At 47.5% G+C, this 17,071-nt stretch overlaps 1 protein-coding gene across 1 annotated transcript in view; it reads right to left on the bottom strand.

The window, feature by feature from the left end:
• The window catches only part of SART1 (spliceosome associated factor 1, recruiter of U4/U6.U5 tri-snRNP), a 244,084-nt gene that overhangs the window by 139,901 nt on the left and 87,112 nt on the right, over window positions 1–17,071 (bottom strand). The window contains exons 10-12 of the mRNA XM_030219089.1: window positions 11,107–11,228; window positions 10,069–10,202; window positions 9,131–9,258 (exon numbers count right to left, since the gene is read on the bottom strand). Coding sequence (XP_030074949.1) covers window positions 9,131–9,258; window positions 10,069–10,202; window positions 11,107–11,228 — 384 coding nt within the window. The remainder of the gene's footprint in view (window positions 1–9,130; window positions 9,259–10,068; window positions 10,203–11,106; window positions 11,229–17,071) is intronic.

Below are 17,071 nucleotides of genomic sequence, written 5' to 3'. Positions count from 1 at the left end.
GGGAACCAGATCTGACGCGGCCAAAAAGGAGCAATCAGAATCATGGTGCCTCGGTCTTGCTTGAGTTTCAACAAAGTCTTCCCCACCAGAGGTATGGGAGGATAAGCATACAGCAGGCCCTCCCCCCAATCCAGGAGGAAGGCATCCGATGCCAGTCTGTCGTGGGCCTGAAGTCTGGAACAGAACTGAGGGACTTTGTGGTTGGCTCGAGATGCGAAGAGGTCTACCAAGGGGGTGCCCCACACCTGGAAGATCTGTCGCACTACACGGGAATTGAGCGACCACTCGTGAGGTTGCATAATCCTGCTCAACCTGTCGGCCAGACTGTTGTTTACGCCTGCCAGATATGTGGCTTGGAGCACCATGCCGTGACGGCGAGCCCAGAGCCACATGCTGACGGCTTCCTGACACAGGGGGCGAGATCCGGTGCCCCCCTGCTTGTTGATGTAATACATGGCAACCTGGTTGTCTGTCTGAATTTGAATAATTTGGTGGGACAGCCGATCTCTGAAAGCCTTCAGAGCGTTCCAGATCGCTCGCAACTCCAGAAGATTGATCTGCAGATCGCGTTCCTGGAGGGACCAGCTTCCTTGGGTGTGAAGCCCATCGACATGAGCTCCCTATCCCAGGAGAGACGCATCCGTGGTCAACACTTTTTGTGGCTGAGGAATTTGGAAAGGACGTCCCAGAGTCAAATTGGACCAAATTGTCCACCAATACAGGGATTTGAGAAAACTCGTGGACAGGTGGATCACGTCTTCTAGATCCCCAGCAGCCTGAAACCACTGGGAAGCTAGGGTCCATTGAGCAGATCGCATGTGAAGGCGGGCCATGGGAGTCACATGAACTGTGGAGGCCATGTGGCCCAGCAATCTCAACATCTGCCGAGCTGTGATCTGCTGTGACGCTCGCACCCGCGAGACGAGGGACAACAAGTTGTTGGCTCTCGCCTCTGGGAGATAGGCGCGAGCCGTCCGAGAATCCAGCAGAGCTCCTATGAATTCGAGTTTCTGCACTGGGAGAAGATGGGACTTTGGATAATTTATCACAAACCCCAGTAGCTCCAGGAGGCGAATAGTCATCTGCATGGACTGCAGGGCTCCTGCCTCGGATGTGTGCTTCACCAGTCAATCGTCGAGATATGGGAACACGTGCACCCCCAGCCTGCGAAGTGCCGCCGCTACTACAGCCAAGCACTTTGTGAACACCCTGGGCGCAGAGGCGAGCCCAAAGGGTAGCACACAGTACTGGAAGTGACGTGTGCCCAGCTGAAATCGCAGATACTGCCTGTGAGCTGGCAGTATCGGGATGTGTGTGTAGGCATCCTTTAAGTCCAGAGAGCATAGCCAATTGTTGTCCTGAATCATGGGAAGAAGGGTGCCCAGGGAAAGCATCCTGAACTTTTCTTTGACCAGATATTTGTTCAGGGCCCTTAGGTCTAGGATGGGACGCATCCCCCCTGTTTTCTTTTCCACAAGGAAGTACCCAGAATAGAATCCCAGCCCTTCTTGCCCGGATGGCACGGGCTCGACCGCATTGGCGCTGAGAAGGGCGGAGAGTTCCTCTGCAAGTACCTGCTTGTGTTGGAAGCTGTAAGACTGAGCTCCCGGTGGACAATTTGGATGTTTTGAGGCCAAATTGAGGGTGTATCCTTGCCGGACTATTTGGAGAACCCACTGATCGGAGGTTATGAGAGGCCACCTTTGGTGAAAAGCTTTCAACCTCCCTCCGACTGGCAGGTCGCCCGGCACTGACACTTGGATGTTGGCTATGCTCTGCTGGAGCCAGTCAAAAGCTCGCCCCTTGCTTTTGCTGGGGAGCCGAGGGGCCTTGCTGAGGCGCACGCTGCTGACGAGAGCGAGCGCGCTGGGGCTTAGCCTGGGCCGCAGGCTGTCGAGAAGCAGGATTGTACCTACGCTTGCCAGAAGAGTAGGGAACAGTCTTCCTTCCCCCGAAAAATCTTCTACCTGTAGAGGTAGATGCTGAAGGCTGCCGGCGGGAGAACTTGTCGAATGCGGTGTCCCGCTGGTGGAGCTGCTCTACCACCTGTTCGACCTTCTCTCCAAAAATATTATCCGCACGGCAAGGCGAGTCCGCAATCCGCTGCTGGATTCTATTCTCCAGGTCGGAGGCACGCAGCCATGAGAGTCTGCGCATCACCACACCTTGAGCAGCGGCCCTGGACGCAACATCAAAGGTGTCATACACCCCTCTGGCCAGGAATTTTCTGCACGCCTTCAGCTGCCTGACCACCTCCTGAAAAGGCTTGGCTTGCTCAGGGGGGAGCGCATCAACCAAGCCCGCCAACTGCCGCACATTGTTCCGCATGTGTATGCTCGTGTAGAGCTGGTATGACTGAATTTTGGCCACGAGCATAGAAGAATGGTAGGCCTTCCTCCCAAAGGAGTCTAAGGTTCTAGAGTCCTTGCCCGGGGGCGCCGAAGCATGCTCCCTAGAACTCTTAGCCTTCTTTAGGGCCAAATCCACAACTCCAGAGTCATGAGGCAACTGAGTGCGCATCAGCTCTGGGTCCCCATGGATCCGGTACTGGGACTCGATCTTCTTGGGAATGTGGGGATTAGTTAGAGGCTTGGTCCAGTTCGCCAGCAATGTCTTTTTGAGGACATGATGCATGGGTACTGTGGACGCTTCCTTAGGTGGAGAAAGATAGTCCAGGAGCTCAAACATTTCAGCCCTGGGCTCGTCCTCCACAACCACCGGGAAGGGGATGGCCGTAGACATCTCCCGGACAAAGGAAGCAAAAGACAGACTCTCGGGAGGAGAAAGCTGCCTCTCAGGAGAGGGAGTGGGATCGGAAGGAAGACCTTCAGACTCCTCGTCAGAGAAATATCTGGGGTCTTCTTCCTCTTCCCACGAGGCCTCACCCTCGCTGTCAGACACAAGTTCACGGACCTGTGTCTGCAACCTCGCCCGACTCGACTCTGTGGAGCCACGTCCACGATGGGGGCGTCGAGAGGTAGACTCCCTCGCCCGCATCGGCGAAGCTCCCTCCGCCGACATAGTCGGGGAGCTTTCCTGGGAGGCGACGGCAGCCGGTACCGCACGCGGCACCGACGCCGGAGACCTCACCTCGGGCGATGGACCAGCCGGCGCCACACTCGACGGTACCGGTGGCGCAAGCACCGCCGGTACCGGAGGGGTAGGGCGCAACAGCTCTCCCAGAATCTCTGGGAGAACGGCCCGGAGGCTTTCGTTCAGAGTGGCTGCAGAGAAAGGCATGGATGTCGATGCAGTCGTCGACGTCAGAACCTGTTCCGGGCTGTCCAGAGTGGAGCGCATCGACACCTCCTGGACAGAGGGTGAGCGGTCCTCTCGGTGCCGATGCCTACTGGGTGCCGACTCCCTGGGCGACCCAGAGCTCTCGGTGCCGACACGGGAAGGAGACCGGTGACGATGCTTCTTCGACTTCTTGGGACGAAGCATGTCACCGGAGCTTCCCGGCACCGACGAGGACGTAGAATCCAATCGTCGCTTCCTCGGGGCCGAGGCCGAAGGAGGTCGGTCTCGGGGGGGCTGTACCGCAGGAGCCCTCAGGGTAGGGGGAGACCCACCCGAAGGCTCACCGCCACCAGCAGGGGAATGGACAGACCTCACCTGCACTCCAGACGAAGCACCACCGTCCGACGACATCAGCCGACGAGGTCCCGGTACCACCGATGTCGATGCAGCTGTCCGATGTCTCAGCGCCGATGCAGAGGGCCGATGCCTCGATGCACTCGATGCACTGGCGGCCAAGGATGAAGCTCTGGACGCTGAAGACGTCGATGCACTCGATACCCCCGGTGCCGATGCCGACGAAGAGCCCGAGAACAAAACGTTCCACTGGGCCAATCTCGCTACCTGAGTCCGCTTTTGCAAAAGGGAACACAGACTACAGGCCTGCGGGCGGTGCCCAGCCCCCAAGCACTGAAGACACGACGCGTGCCTGTCAGTGAGCGAGATGACCCGGGCGCACTGGGTGTACTTCTTGAAGCCGTTGGGAGACTTCGATGTCATGGGCGGAAAAATCACTCCGGCGAGATCAAAAGTCGAAATGGCGGAAAAGGCACCCGAAAAACAAGGGGAAGAAAACTTCGACCCGAGGCCTAAAAGCGGCCTACCCCGACGACGAAAGAAAACTTACCGGGGCGAAAAAGCTGGAAATAGCGGGGGGAAAAAAGACTGAAGAGTCTCCTTCCACACACAGAATGGATTTTTTTTTTTTTTTTTGAAACAACACGAAGAACTCACGAGGTCGACTTTGCGGGGGCACGACACGGCGAAAACACGACCGTACCGAGCGCGGACAAAAGAAGACTGATGAACACGAGCCGGTTCGGGCGGGAAAACGGCCGCGCATGCGCGGTGCGCATGAGCGCGCGAGGACTAGCAAAGGCCTTTGCTAGTAAAGTGTTCCGATTGGAGGGGCTGCCGTGGACGTCACCCATCAGTGAGAACAAGCAGCCTGCTTGTCCTCGGAGAAACAGATTTAAACATAAAAGACAAACACTAAAAAACTGATAAAGAAACCAATACACATACAATGTGAACATGCATATTAACCAATTTTGAGATGTACATGAACCAAATCACTGCCATATTTGTTGTCACAGCGCTTTTTAAATTGAGTATGTTTTATTATTCCTTAATTTCACTTTTATAATAAAATATCTGTTATATATTTGTTACACTGGTGACACTATGGTTCATGTACATCTCAAAATTGGTTAATATGAATGTTCACATTATATGCGCATTGGTTCCTTTATCAGTTTTTTAATGTTTGTCTTTTTACTGTAATTGGTTCATAATACATGATTTATGTTTTAATATAGACCCCTGACGCAGGTGCTTCGTGCCGAAACACAGCCCATGTCGGGTCAATGATATATGATGTACAATTAAAGGCTTTGCCCCACTTCTGAAGACTCCTGGTACTTTTCTGCTATTTGGTACTTTATTCCATGTCACCAACATTTGAGAAAAAAAAACCCTCACCAACATGTGACAAGTCTGTAAAAGTACGAAACAAATTTAACAACTTTAAGCATCAGGTTTGAACCTGATGCTCTAGGGTCTTTACAGAATGCAACACCTGGGCTTCCACACCAGAATTTTCTACTGTAGTTATTAAAATCCATAAAATACCAAAATCCATAAAAATAACACACGAGATAGTGACCTTCCGTAAACTATTGAAAACTTAAGTATACAATAACAACTCATCATAAATTCAAATTAACATAACGCAACTACACAGCATGTATTCTCTATATCTCAACTGTCTTGCTAATTATCTTGATTTCCAGTTTAATGATCCTAATTGTTCAAGTTTTACTTTTTTGTCATGAATGAAGTTTAACCTATTACCTTTAGCTCTTATCATAGGACGAACTTTCCTCTTGTAACCTAGCCTAATCTGCCCCTTTACTCCAACTATGTATTTCTCCTATTCGGATCTGGTAATCACCACTTACGGAATTATGTAAGCCACATTGAGCCTGCAAATAGGTGGGAAAATGTGGGATACAAATGTTCTAAATAAATAAAAGGATGTGGCTCAGTATTGCTGGCTTAAGTGATTGTCTATCATAGCTCCATCTCTCTCAAGGAAGAATAAATTAGACATTATCTGCTAGTTTTCTTTCCTTGGGTCCCTCCAGACCAATCCAGCAGATTAGACTAAAAACTACTGATTCAATGATATCACCCTATGCAGCCCACAGCTAGTCAGTGTTACATTAACAAAGCTACGACAGCAGCCACCCCTCCTCTCAAGACCTGGGAGGGATGGGGCCAGAGACAACAGACTGAAATCATTTTTTATAAACAATAACTCTGCAGAACAAATAACCAAAGAGACTACTGGCACCAAATACCTGACTCTTCTCTTCACGCCTAGGCTTCTTACTCTACCCTATGAGGTATACAGGCTGGTCTGGAGGGAATCAAAGAAAGAAAATTAGATGGTAATGTCTAATTTCTCCTTTTTTATTGTCCCTCCAGACCAGTCCAGATGTGTGGGAAGTATGAAAGCAATATCTACTTAGGATGGGATGATGCAGCGCTTACCAACAATAAACTAGCTCCAAACTCTGTCTTGTCATGTCTGCACCCCCACCATATAATACTTCATGAATGAATGCACAGACGATCAAGTGGCTACTCACAAATTTCCTACACAGGAATCAGCCTATACTCTGCCCATGATGCAGCTTGGGCCCTCATAAAATGCGCCTTCAAGAGCACACTACCAGTCTATCCCAAACATGGCCTAGTGGTTAGGGTGGTGGACTTTGGTCCTGGGGAACTGAGTTCGATTCCCACTTCAGGCACAGGCAGCTCCTTGTGACTCTGGGCAAGTCACTTAACCCTCCATTGCCCCATGTAAGTAAGCCGCATTGAGCCTGCCATGAGAGGGAAAGCGCAGGGTACAAATGTAAAAAATAAAAATAAAACAAATTTAGTGTCCAATGTTCCCATCAATCTGTTCCCATATAGCTTATTACGGGAACACTGGACACTAAAGGGTCCAATGAGCCATTGTTAATTTCAAAGCCACTCTCTTAGCTCTGCCTAACAATACAAAGAGATGATTCAACTGACCGCTAGAACACTTCAGCTCTTGTCAAATAACATCACAACATACTGGGCTCCTTTTACCAAGCTGCAGCAAAAGAGGCCTGCGCTGGCGTCAGCGTGTGTTTTTTATTTGCACAGAGGCCCCCTTTTACCACAGCAGGTAAAAGGTACATCTTTCTTTTCTTCAAAAGCTTCAAGAGATTTTGTAATTAAATGAGGGAGTTCCTTTTTTTGAAATAACCAGAGAACCTTAGGGTCAATATCGTTGCAGTTTCTCCTTCTTCCAGTGGATCCCTAAGAATGGAAGATCTGGAGGCACAGTCAGAAAACAGAGGAATGAAGGGACTCAGACAAGAAGAAATAGGGTCAGATAAAAAAAATAATAAACAGGGTTAGAAGACTCTGGAGCTTGGCTCTTTGTTTTAATAAATAGCTTGATAAAGAGACAAAATGAAATCTGGTGAGAAAAGCAAAGGAATACCTGCCAAAGAGGAGGAAAACAGAGTAAGGGTTTGCCTAGCCAGTGAAGGAACTACAGCCCGAGTAGAAAAGCCAGAGTCACCAGTAAAAATGAAACGGCCGTGAAGTGCATGCTGAAAATGCCTGCCGTTTTCGCGGTTTGAGAAGGGGAACCTAGAGCTACCTCAATTACTTGAGAAATTTCAGGTTGAGAAGATCCTGAAAACTTGTCCCATAGAGGCCCTCTTCAAGATCATATGCATACTACAGCTGTCTAAGTTGCTTACAAGGGAGCACAAGAGCTTATCGTGCTCCTCAGCAGGAGCACCATTTAAAGGTTTCTGCCAGAACCACCATTCATGATTAACAGTTAGCCGTGGAGGACACAGATGCAGCAGAAAGGACGGGAGAGAGCTCCACCGGTAGACACTCTTTTCCCACCAGAGCAACTGAAGGGAGAAAAAAAGGAAGATGACTTGCCCCATAAGACAGCCCATGACTTGCCCATGACATCAAGGGGGGGGGGGGGGGGGAGAACTTTGGGAAAAAAACTTTGGGGAGGGGAGTGGGGAAAGTGACTTCGCATCGCTGGTTATTTCTCGGGTGACTATAAAGGTAGGTAAAAATCACCCCCCCCCCCCAAAGCTACTCTGGTACCAGTCACCAACCAGATCAAGAGAAATAAAGGTATTCCAAACTGAAGCTGACCAGCCAGTCAACTCCCACCTGCTGGAGATAGAATAATATTGGATTGTTTGAGCAGCACAGGTTCATATTAAAGCACAGAGTAATCCACCTGTTGGTAGCTGGACACATTACCCACAAGAATAGCTGGCTGGAGAGATAAAACTAGTAGTCAGCAGGGCTACAGCAATGGATCATGTAATGGCACATTAAAAGCCTGATTTAGAAATCCTCTATATATAGAGTGGGAAACAGCTCCTTCAGTGTCTGATTTACTGCTTCTGAAGGGGGACCCTAATGCTGAAGGGAAAAACCCCTCACTTGTCCTTCAGCAGAGATGCTATGAAGAATGAGAGCTTTCAGCTGCTGGCTCCTAGCTCCGAACAATTTCCAAGATCCCAGGAAAATACGTCAAAGGTATAGTCTAAACAGAGTTGTTATGGTTGCAAAATGGCTGACTACGAAAGATCTCTAGACCTCTTTCAATGCAGCTAAGCACCAGATGAAGCAGCATGCTATTACCAGTAAAACGGACTAAAATCTTACATCCTTTTAATTTTGTTTGACTACATGCTTTGTTACCACCTGTGGGGGGAGGGGGGGGGGAAGAGACACACATTCTCTCTGCATAGGAGACATCAGATACCACAGCAATTACCATCTACTACTTATTGCTTCTTCTATAGCACTACTTAACATACGCAGAGACAGAAATACTATTCCATGATGCCACATAGTCTGGCCTCTTTCCTGATTCCATATTGCTCGTGTCATTCTCTCAGATCAGCTACCTCTAATTGCCTGATTAAACCCTCCTCTGTGACTTGTGTGTAACTTGTCAGCTTGTATAACATTTTGTGACTACACATCCTCATTGTGGAATAGTCTTCTCCCGAACATGCAGTCCATTGCCTTCCAGCAAAAGTTTAAAACCACACTGAAAACCTGGCTTTTCAAACAGACCTTCAATTCATTAATCACTTAATGAGACTTTTGTTATGTTTCTTCTTTTTTTTCTCCTCTGGCTGAATTTTTCCTTTTTCTCCCTAATTTTCCAATTTGACTTTCTCTATATGCGTCCCTATTTTTGTTTTACATTACATCACAATTGTTTTTGTGCTTTTTGTTGTGCTGTTCTCACCCTTCCTATTTTTGCCTTTAAGCCTCAATTGTTTTACAGCCCATTTTTTTTTCTACTGGTGTTTTGTAAACCATTTTTATAACTTTTTGACAATTAGACGATATAACAAATGTTCAACTAAATAAATAGCTTTTATCTTTAGGCAGCAAATCAAGCCTGTGCAAGACAGTAAATGTTGGAGCTGATGGCATTCTCTCGGGTTGTACCAGGCTGGAGTGGAAATGAACTGCTTTGGATGTAATGGAAGAGAGAGCACTGCACTACCTTCTCACCACTATCCTTCAGGTGCTTAGTCTGTTTCAGCTTCCGTCCTCTCTCCAGTTGCTTCTGCAGCTCCAGCTCAGCTTCATCCTCCTCGAGAGTCAGGGGGGAGTTTCTCTCTCCTACCTCATCTAGAAGAAAGAAGGGAAAAGAAAATGAAAAATTGTTTTGGGACAAAAGCTAGAAGGATGCTTGGGTGCATAGGGAAAGGAATGGCCAGTAGGAAAAAGGAGGTGATGATGCCCATGTATAAGACTCTGGTGAGACCTCATTTAGAACAATTATGTACAATTCTGGAGGCTGCACCTTCAAAAAAATATAAACAGGATGGAGTCAGTCCAGAGGGCAACTACTAAAATGGTCAGTGGTCATCATAAAGTATATGGGGACAGATTTAAAGATCTGAATATGTACTTCGTAAGAAAGGTGGGAGAGGGGAGATATGATACAGATGTTTAAATACCTATGTGGCATAAATGCATAGGAGGCAAGTCTCTTGCAACTGAAAAGAAGCTCTGGAATGAGGGGGCATAGTATGAAGGTGAAAGGGGACAGACTCGGAAGTATACTTCTTCACGGAAAGGGCAGTGAATTTGTGGAATGGCATCCTTGTGGCGGTACTAGAGATGAAAACTATATCTGAATTCAAGAAAGTTTGGGACAAGTACATAGAATTTCTAAGGGAGTGAAAGAATGGGCAGACTGGATAGGTCATATGGTCTTTATCTGTCTTCATTTTCCTCTGTTTTTCTCCTTCTGCTTAGTTGAGAGTATTTAAAGCCATACTCTCCCCTGCTTAGATTTTCACAGCTATGCTGAAATAAGCAGGGAGCAGCATGATGCATGAAAAAAAGCACCTCTACATTAATTGTAGACTGGAATCTAAACCCTAACTATATGCCACCCAATAGGCCACATCATGGCTATACATGGCCCCTTACCCTCATCACTTATTTCCATGTTCTCCACGCGCATATCATCTGACTGTGCTAGTTTCTCCCAGAATGCAACCGAAGCTGCTTCTTTCTCCTCTTGTTCCTCCTCTGGCAGGCGCCGCCGCCCTCGTCCTCGATGTCTGTTCAAAAAAATAAAAAAAGAAGAAAAAAATTGGTAACCATAACTTTTTAATTTTCTATCATTTCCTTATTTTGTTATCACTGAACAGTGTGCATCATATGGGGCAATTTTATAAGCGGGCACCTAGAGCTGCATACCCTTTATATGTCAACGGCACCTTTTTTTTACTGCATAACTTTAAAGTAAGAGAATTAAATTACAATAATCTAAGTATGGTATTAAAATAGCTTGTGCAACAAACCTAAAACTCACAGGGCTCAAAGAAGACCTTATAATTCTCAAATGATGCAACATAAAGAAAACTAATTCATTAATCTGATAATCATATATTAACCTGGGATCTAAAATCATTCCCAACACAAATTTAAGTATTTCTCCTGGAGGCAAATTACATCAACTGTAGAAACCCACCACTGATCTCCAAACCAAAGCGATATAGTCTTTTGTGTATTTAGCTTAAGGAAATTGGCTTTTGCCAAATTATCTACAATAACTATTCGATATTTTACATTTTGAAGAGTTAACATCTAAGGTTCCTAACTCCTGGCAAAGCCCAAATATGTCATATGCATAAAACAATGAAAAAATGTTCAACCTAAGTATCTTCCTAAAGTAATTCATTTAAAGGATAGTTTACTAATCAGGGCATTAGTGTTCACTACCTACCATAGGGCTCCTAGGAATTAATTAGGTCATGTAGCAGATAGTATGTGCAAGTGGTGGTGGTTAAAAAAATGACCCCCTTATTGGGCTGAAGATAACCTTTGCAAGGGCACAGAAAGCCTTTGTACCTTAAGGATGCAGATGATTTCCAGTTATTTTCTGCAAAATCTAGCAATTAGTGTCATGGGCCCACTAATGTGTGGCTTTCATCTAGCAGGAAGAGGGGTAGAGATTGGTACCTAGATCCGAAATCTTCATCTGTAATATCGTTACAAAAAGGCAGCAAGTCCTCTGCCTTCACCACCTTTTTCTCCTTCTTGCGTATCCTCTTCACTCGCCGTCTCATCTTTTTGAAGGAAACCTAAAATAAAGAAAACCACATAAGAGGCCTCACTTTCTAGTTACAGACAGTAGCTGGCTGGATAAGAGAGACACTTTTTAAAGCAATTTTCAAGTGAAAAAAGTTTCTCAGAGGACGAGCAGGCCTTCATAGTCTTACATATGGGCGACATCATCTGATGGAGCCTGGAGCAGATGCTAAGAACTTTCTAGCACCACCACACATGCGTGGGAGCATTCCCACCCGACGCACGAGAGCTATTACCTCAGTCTTAGTTTTTCCGTGGATCTGAGAAGACCTAGCTTCTCAACGTGGCACAACTTCAGGTTTTCAAGTGCCTTCCCGTGCAGTTCCTTCAGCATTATTGTACATTTTTGAGATCTTGCCGGGTATTTGTGACCTGGATTGGCCACTGTTGGAAACAGGATGCTGGGCTTGATGGACCTTTGGTCTTTCCCAGAATGGCAATACTTATGCACTTATATATTTCTTTATTTTTCTCTCTCCCCCCCCCCCCCGGTTCCTTGTTTCCTTTTTCTCTTTGTATTTTGCAGCATTTTAAACGTTTTCTTATGTTTGGCTAGACTTACGGTTTGGTCGGAGCTCTGACCTCAATTTGGCAACTGCCCATTTTCCCAGTGCCAAAATTGAGGAGTTTAATTTGGCCTTGATCCTTTTTTCAATGTCCCAGAATGTGCTCAGTGGCTTCAAAAGGTGTGCCCAGTGTAGTAGAGTGATTTCCATAATGGACCTGCACTACTGGTGCATTGAGTGCCTTGGGCCTGACCATGATCCCAATTCTTGCTCTCTCTGTTTAAAAATTCAGCTGCGAGAGCATGCGGCAGGCCCAGGAGAGACCTCTTGGCTCTTTGAAATCCAGTGCATCGACATCCATGGATGCCAAGACTTCAACATCCACTAAGCGCTGATAGTAGGCCCAGGGACCGATCATCATCGGACCCAGCACCAATGGCTCGCTCAGGTTTGGCAGCTTCCTCATCAGCACTAAAGGACCATGATGCAGTGCTTTAGGGGAAGCCCATGAAGCACAAGTATCGGTCTTCCTTGATGCATGGTGCCGGAAGAGCTGGGACCCTGGATGCACCGGTACCCGAGAAGCAATCCCCTATATAGAAGAGGCATCAGTGCTCCAGTCTGCAAGCAGTCCGGTCCTGGCTTCCAGTCTGACACTAACAACTGCTTCAACTGCCACCCTGCCGGTGCCCATGCCTCAGCCAATGCCCGTCTTCGATGAGAGGTTCTGGACTATGTTCAGAGGAGATGGCATAGTTACTGTGTAGCATGATATGAGTTTAATTGTCAGAGTTATTGATTTTGCTGGATCAGATACAAATATAAAAATACAGCTGCAAAGACTTATTGGGACAGAATCAGATAAACTGGTCTGGCTTTCATCTCCCCACATTTCCCCCTGGAAACTGACAACAAAAACTAGCTGGGTGGTTACCTAAGCCCATCAACACATCTCCAAAGAATCAATCACAGAGACTACAACTAACAAAAGACAGTGAAACTCCACCTATTCTCAGACAAAGACTCAGACTGAAAAGCCCATCTAAGCCCACTTACTCTCAGACAATGGACCAGCAGATGTCCAGATGATGTCATTGAACATGTGACCAGTTGCTAAAAATAGATGACTACAAATAGGTGAAACCAGTTGCTAGAGGTGAATTGGACCAGATACTACAAAAGGGGCTTGAATTATCTTGCTGCTGGCTTCTTCCCTCTGGACACTTGGCTCATCGTCGATTCCTGACCGGTCTCTCTCTTTGGATCTGCCTCCTGCCTCTCTGCTGGATTTCAAACACACTCTGACAAGACTTTCTCCATGCTCCAACAACTCTGCCGGAAAGACTTCTATTTCAGCAAGGATCTGCTTCATCACTCCAACCAGCTACCAGCAGACTCTATCAAAGTGAGTTACCATATCCAGCATAATTTATAATTCAGACTTGATATCTTGAAAAGCACATTTCCACTTGTGATTAAAAACTGCCTCTCTCTTGTAACGTTATTACATTACCTGTATTGTAAATAAACCTTTTAAAGTTAAATATATGGTCTTTATGTTCTGAGCACGTCTTTAAATCTTGCAGTGCAGGTTAATGTAATTCAACAAATATAATATTTAATTCCCCCTTTTTCTTACACATTCTTATGCTTATCTTATTACCTTACAGCAGTGGTGTGCTGGTAAATTTTTACCAACAGGCTCTCTCCCTGGTCCACCTCGGCGCCCCCCATCCACCTCTGCGCCCCCCCCCCCCAAAAAAAAAAAAAAAAATTGCAGAGCTGGCTATACCCCCGGGGGGGGGGGAGGGGGGGGGGGGGGGGGGGGAGGAAGGCCATTACTCTCCCCAGAAAAAAAAAGTTAAATTATCCCAGGTTCCCATCTAATTAATGTTTAATATGGGATAAAATGCCATAAATAAGTAAATAAATATAAACTTTTAACGTTCAGCACCTGATTCTCAAAGTGGACTTATTCCAAACACTATAATGAAAATAAAATTATTTTTTTTCTACCTTTGTTGTCTGGTGACTTTGTTTCTTTGATCATGCTGGTCCAGTATCTGATTCTGCTGCTCTCTATCTGTTCCCTTGACTCCGTTTCCAGGGCTTCCTTTCCATTTATTTCTTTTTTTCCTCCTTTCTTCTTCATTTCTGGTCCTCCGCATACTTGACTGTACAGTGGATCCAGCTTCTGCCTATTTTCTCCATCCATGTGCAGTTTCTCTCCTCACTTCCTTTTCCCTCATCTAATCTCTTTCCTCTATCTTCCCTCCATGTCCAGCATTTCTTCTCTCTCCCTTCCCTCCCCTCCATCCATGTCCAGAATTTCTCTTGCTCTCCCCCCTCCATCCATGTCCTGAAACTCTCCTCTCTCCCCTGCCCCTCTCTATTCATCCATACCCAGCAATTCTCTTCTCTCCCCTGCCCCCCTCTACCCACCCATGCCCAGCAAGTCTCTCCCCTGCCCCCCTCTACCCACCCATGCCCAGCAAGCCTCTCCCCTGCCCCCCTCTACCCACCCATGCCCAGTAAGTCTCTCCCCTGCCCCCTCTACCCACCCATGCCCAGCAGGTCTCTCCCCTGCCCCCCTCTACGCACCCATGCCCAGCAGGTCTCTCCCCTGCCCCCCTCTACCCATCCAGCAATTCTCTTCCCTCCCCTGCCGCTCCGAAGCATGTCCAAAGATGTCCTTCGCTCCCACCTTCCCCTCCCGCTCCCCTCCGTCTTTTTTTAATTATCTTCGTCGAAGCACGCGCCATTTAAAGCCCTGCTGCGTGCTGGCCGTCTCCAGGCTTCCCCTGCTTGCTTCGGATGATGTTCGTGCCTTAGTCCCGCCTTCGCGAAAAAAGGAAATGACGTCAGAATGAAGGCGGGACTAAGGCACGAACATCATCCGAAGCAAGCAGGGGAAGCCTGGAGACGGCCAGCACATAGCAGGGCTTTAAATGGCGCGCGCTTCGACGTACTTAAAAAAAAGACGGAGGGGAGCGGGAGGGGAGGGTGGGAGCAAAGGACATGGTTGGATATGCTTCGGAGCGGCAGGGGAGGTAAGCATGGCCTGTGATGGCGCCCTCCTGCCATGCTTACCTCCCACAATGGAGCCGGCTCGCCCCCAACAACAACCGGCTCGCAAGAGCTGTCAAAATTTAACAAGCGGCTTTTGCGAGCCGGCTCCAGCACACCACTGCCTTACAGGTAATTGGTGGAGAATAAAATATATTATTCTTACAACTGCAGACATAGGCCACTCCAGCATTGAGGGTGCTTATGTCACAGAAGGATCACCCCATCTTCTGAGGAGCCACCGATGCCTTGGCAGATATCTTCAATGCCAGCACCTTAGCGGGCTTCGACATCTAAGCCTTTTGACATCAGGAAGCAGGACTGAGCCTTGAGACCCTTCAGAGCATGGACATGGCTCCACCAGGCCGAGCCAGGCACAGACACCAGCAGATGAATGTGAGTATGCTGAAAAGCCTGGTTGAGACCACACTCCTGGGATTCCAAGGAAGATCCACGTTATTTCTTGGAGGAGGAATCAATATGGACTTCCCTCTGATCCTTCTCCTCGAGAGACCAAAACCCCCACCTGAGGGACTCTCTTTCACGGGTTTTGTGAAAGAGTTGGCAGCCGCTGTCCTAAGTTAGAGATGGAGGAAGAGCCCAGCACTGATATGTTGACTGTTCTGAGCTACAAGTCATCTCCTAAGAAAGGAGTCACTGTGCCATTGCACCCTATCCTTCAGGACACTGCAATACCATATCCAGAAGGCTCAGCTTCCGCACCATTCCATAGTGGTCAAATCCACTTTCAAAAGGGCTAGGAGTTCCAGGTCTCATGCCTCGGCAACCCCTGGTAGAGAGGCTAGTACCTTAGACTCATTTGGGAGAAAGACTTTTCAGGCCTCGATGCTCATTGCCCGTATCTAGTCCTACCAGCTGTACATGAGCCTCTACTTAATAATCTTTGGTAAATAGTACACTCAAACTTGCAGACTCTCCCTCAGAAGTAGGCTGAAGAACTTCACCAGTTGGCCAACAAGCAGATGGAGTGTAGTACATATCTGGCCAGGGTTGCGCACGATACTTTTGATGTTGAGTCCAGACTCTCCGGCATGGGTGTGGGAATGCGCAGACTCTGACTTCTCAGACTTTGAACCAGCAGTTCAGGAGAGGTTGGGAGACATGCCGTGCCAAGGGGACAATCTTTTCAGGAATAAGGTGAAAGAGGTTGCGGATTCTATCAAGAAGCATACCAAAACCATCCACACTTTATCTTAGCATCCTCCATCTACTTCATCTTCAACTAGATTTTCTAATGGGCCTAAGCGGCAGACCTATTACTCTCAAAGGCATAGGTTTCTGCCTCCTTCTCGTTCCACCCAGGCGTCCAAGGCCTCATCAGCCAAACGCCCAGAAGCCCCAACAGGCTCCCCAGTCAAAGAAGGAATGGGCTTCTAACTGGCTCCTGCAGAGTATAGCCGCGCTCCAAGTAACTGTCCCAGATGGCCTACCGGTAGGAAGGCTGAATCTTTATCATCACAGGTTGCCCTCTGTAACCTCCGCCCGATTGATTCTTCAAATTGTCCATCTCTGTTGCACCCTGAATTAACATCAAACACCACCAAATTGCCCACGAGAGCATTTTATCTCAGCACAAGCAGGTACTTATAGAGGAAATCTCCACCCTTCTACTGTCAGTGCAGTCAAACCCGTGCCACCAGTGCAAGAAGGGAAGGGATTCTATTCCAGGTACTTTCCTTGTGCCCAAGAAAATGGGGAGGATTCTGTCCCATCCTAGACCTAAGGGCACTGAACAAGGTTTTAGCCAGAAAAAAGTTCAGGATGATTTCCCTGGGCACCCTTCTACCCATGATTCCGGGAAATGATTGGAAAAGATCTCTGGGCTTAAAGGATGCCTATACTCACACTTTTATACTTCCCAGTCACAAGGAACATTTCCAATTCCGTGTGGGGGGAACAGTATTGTGCTCTGCTGTTTAGCCTCATGTTAGAGTGTTCACCAAGTGTCTAGCGGTAGTTGCAGCATATCTATGCAGACTAGGAGTATATATGTTTCCCCACCTGGACGACACAGTTAATTTGTAGGGACAAAAGAGGCCCTGAATAATGCACTACCATGAAGCAGTATTCCACATTGTGAACCTGACTACAGATTTAGGCCATGTCAGCTCTCATGCAGAAGCTTGGTACTGTAATAGGCCTCTACGACATCGTGAAGACATCAGGGCTGACAAGAGGCAAAACAACTTTCATAGCAACTTCTGTTTACTGTGCCTTGGCAGCCCAAGCTGCCTGGCATGGAC

The sequence above is a fragment of the Microcaecilia unicolor genome, chromosome 11, assembly GCF_901765095.1.
Source record: "Microcaecilia unicolor chromosome 11, aMicUni1.1, whole genome shotgun sequence".
Lineage (NCBI taxonomy): Eukaryota > Metazoa > Chordata > Amphibia > Gymnophiona > Siphonopidae > Microcaecilia > Microcaecilia unicolor.
Note: the sequence above shows the minus strand (reverse complement) of the source record. Positions and strands in the feature narration are given on the sequence as shown.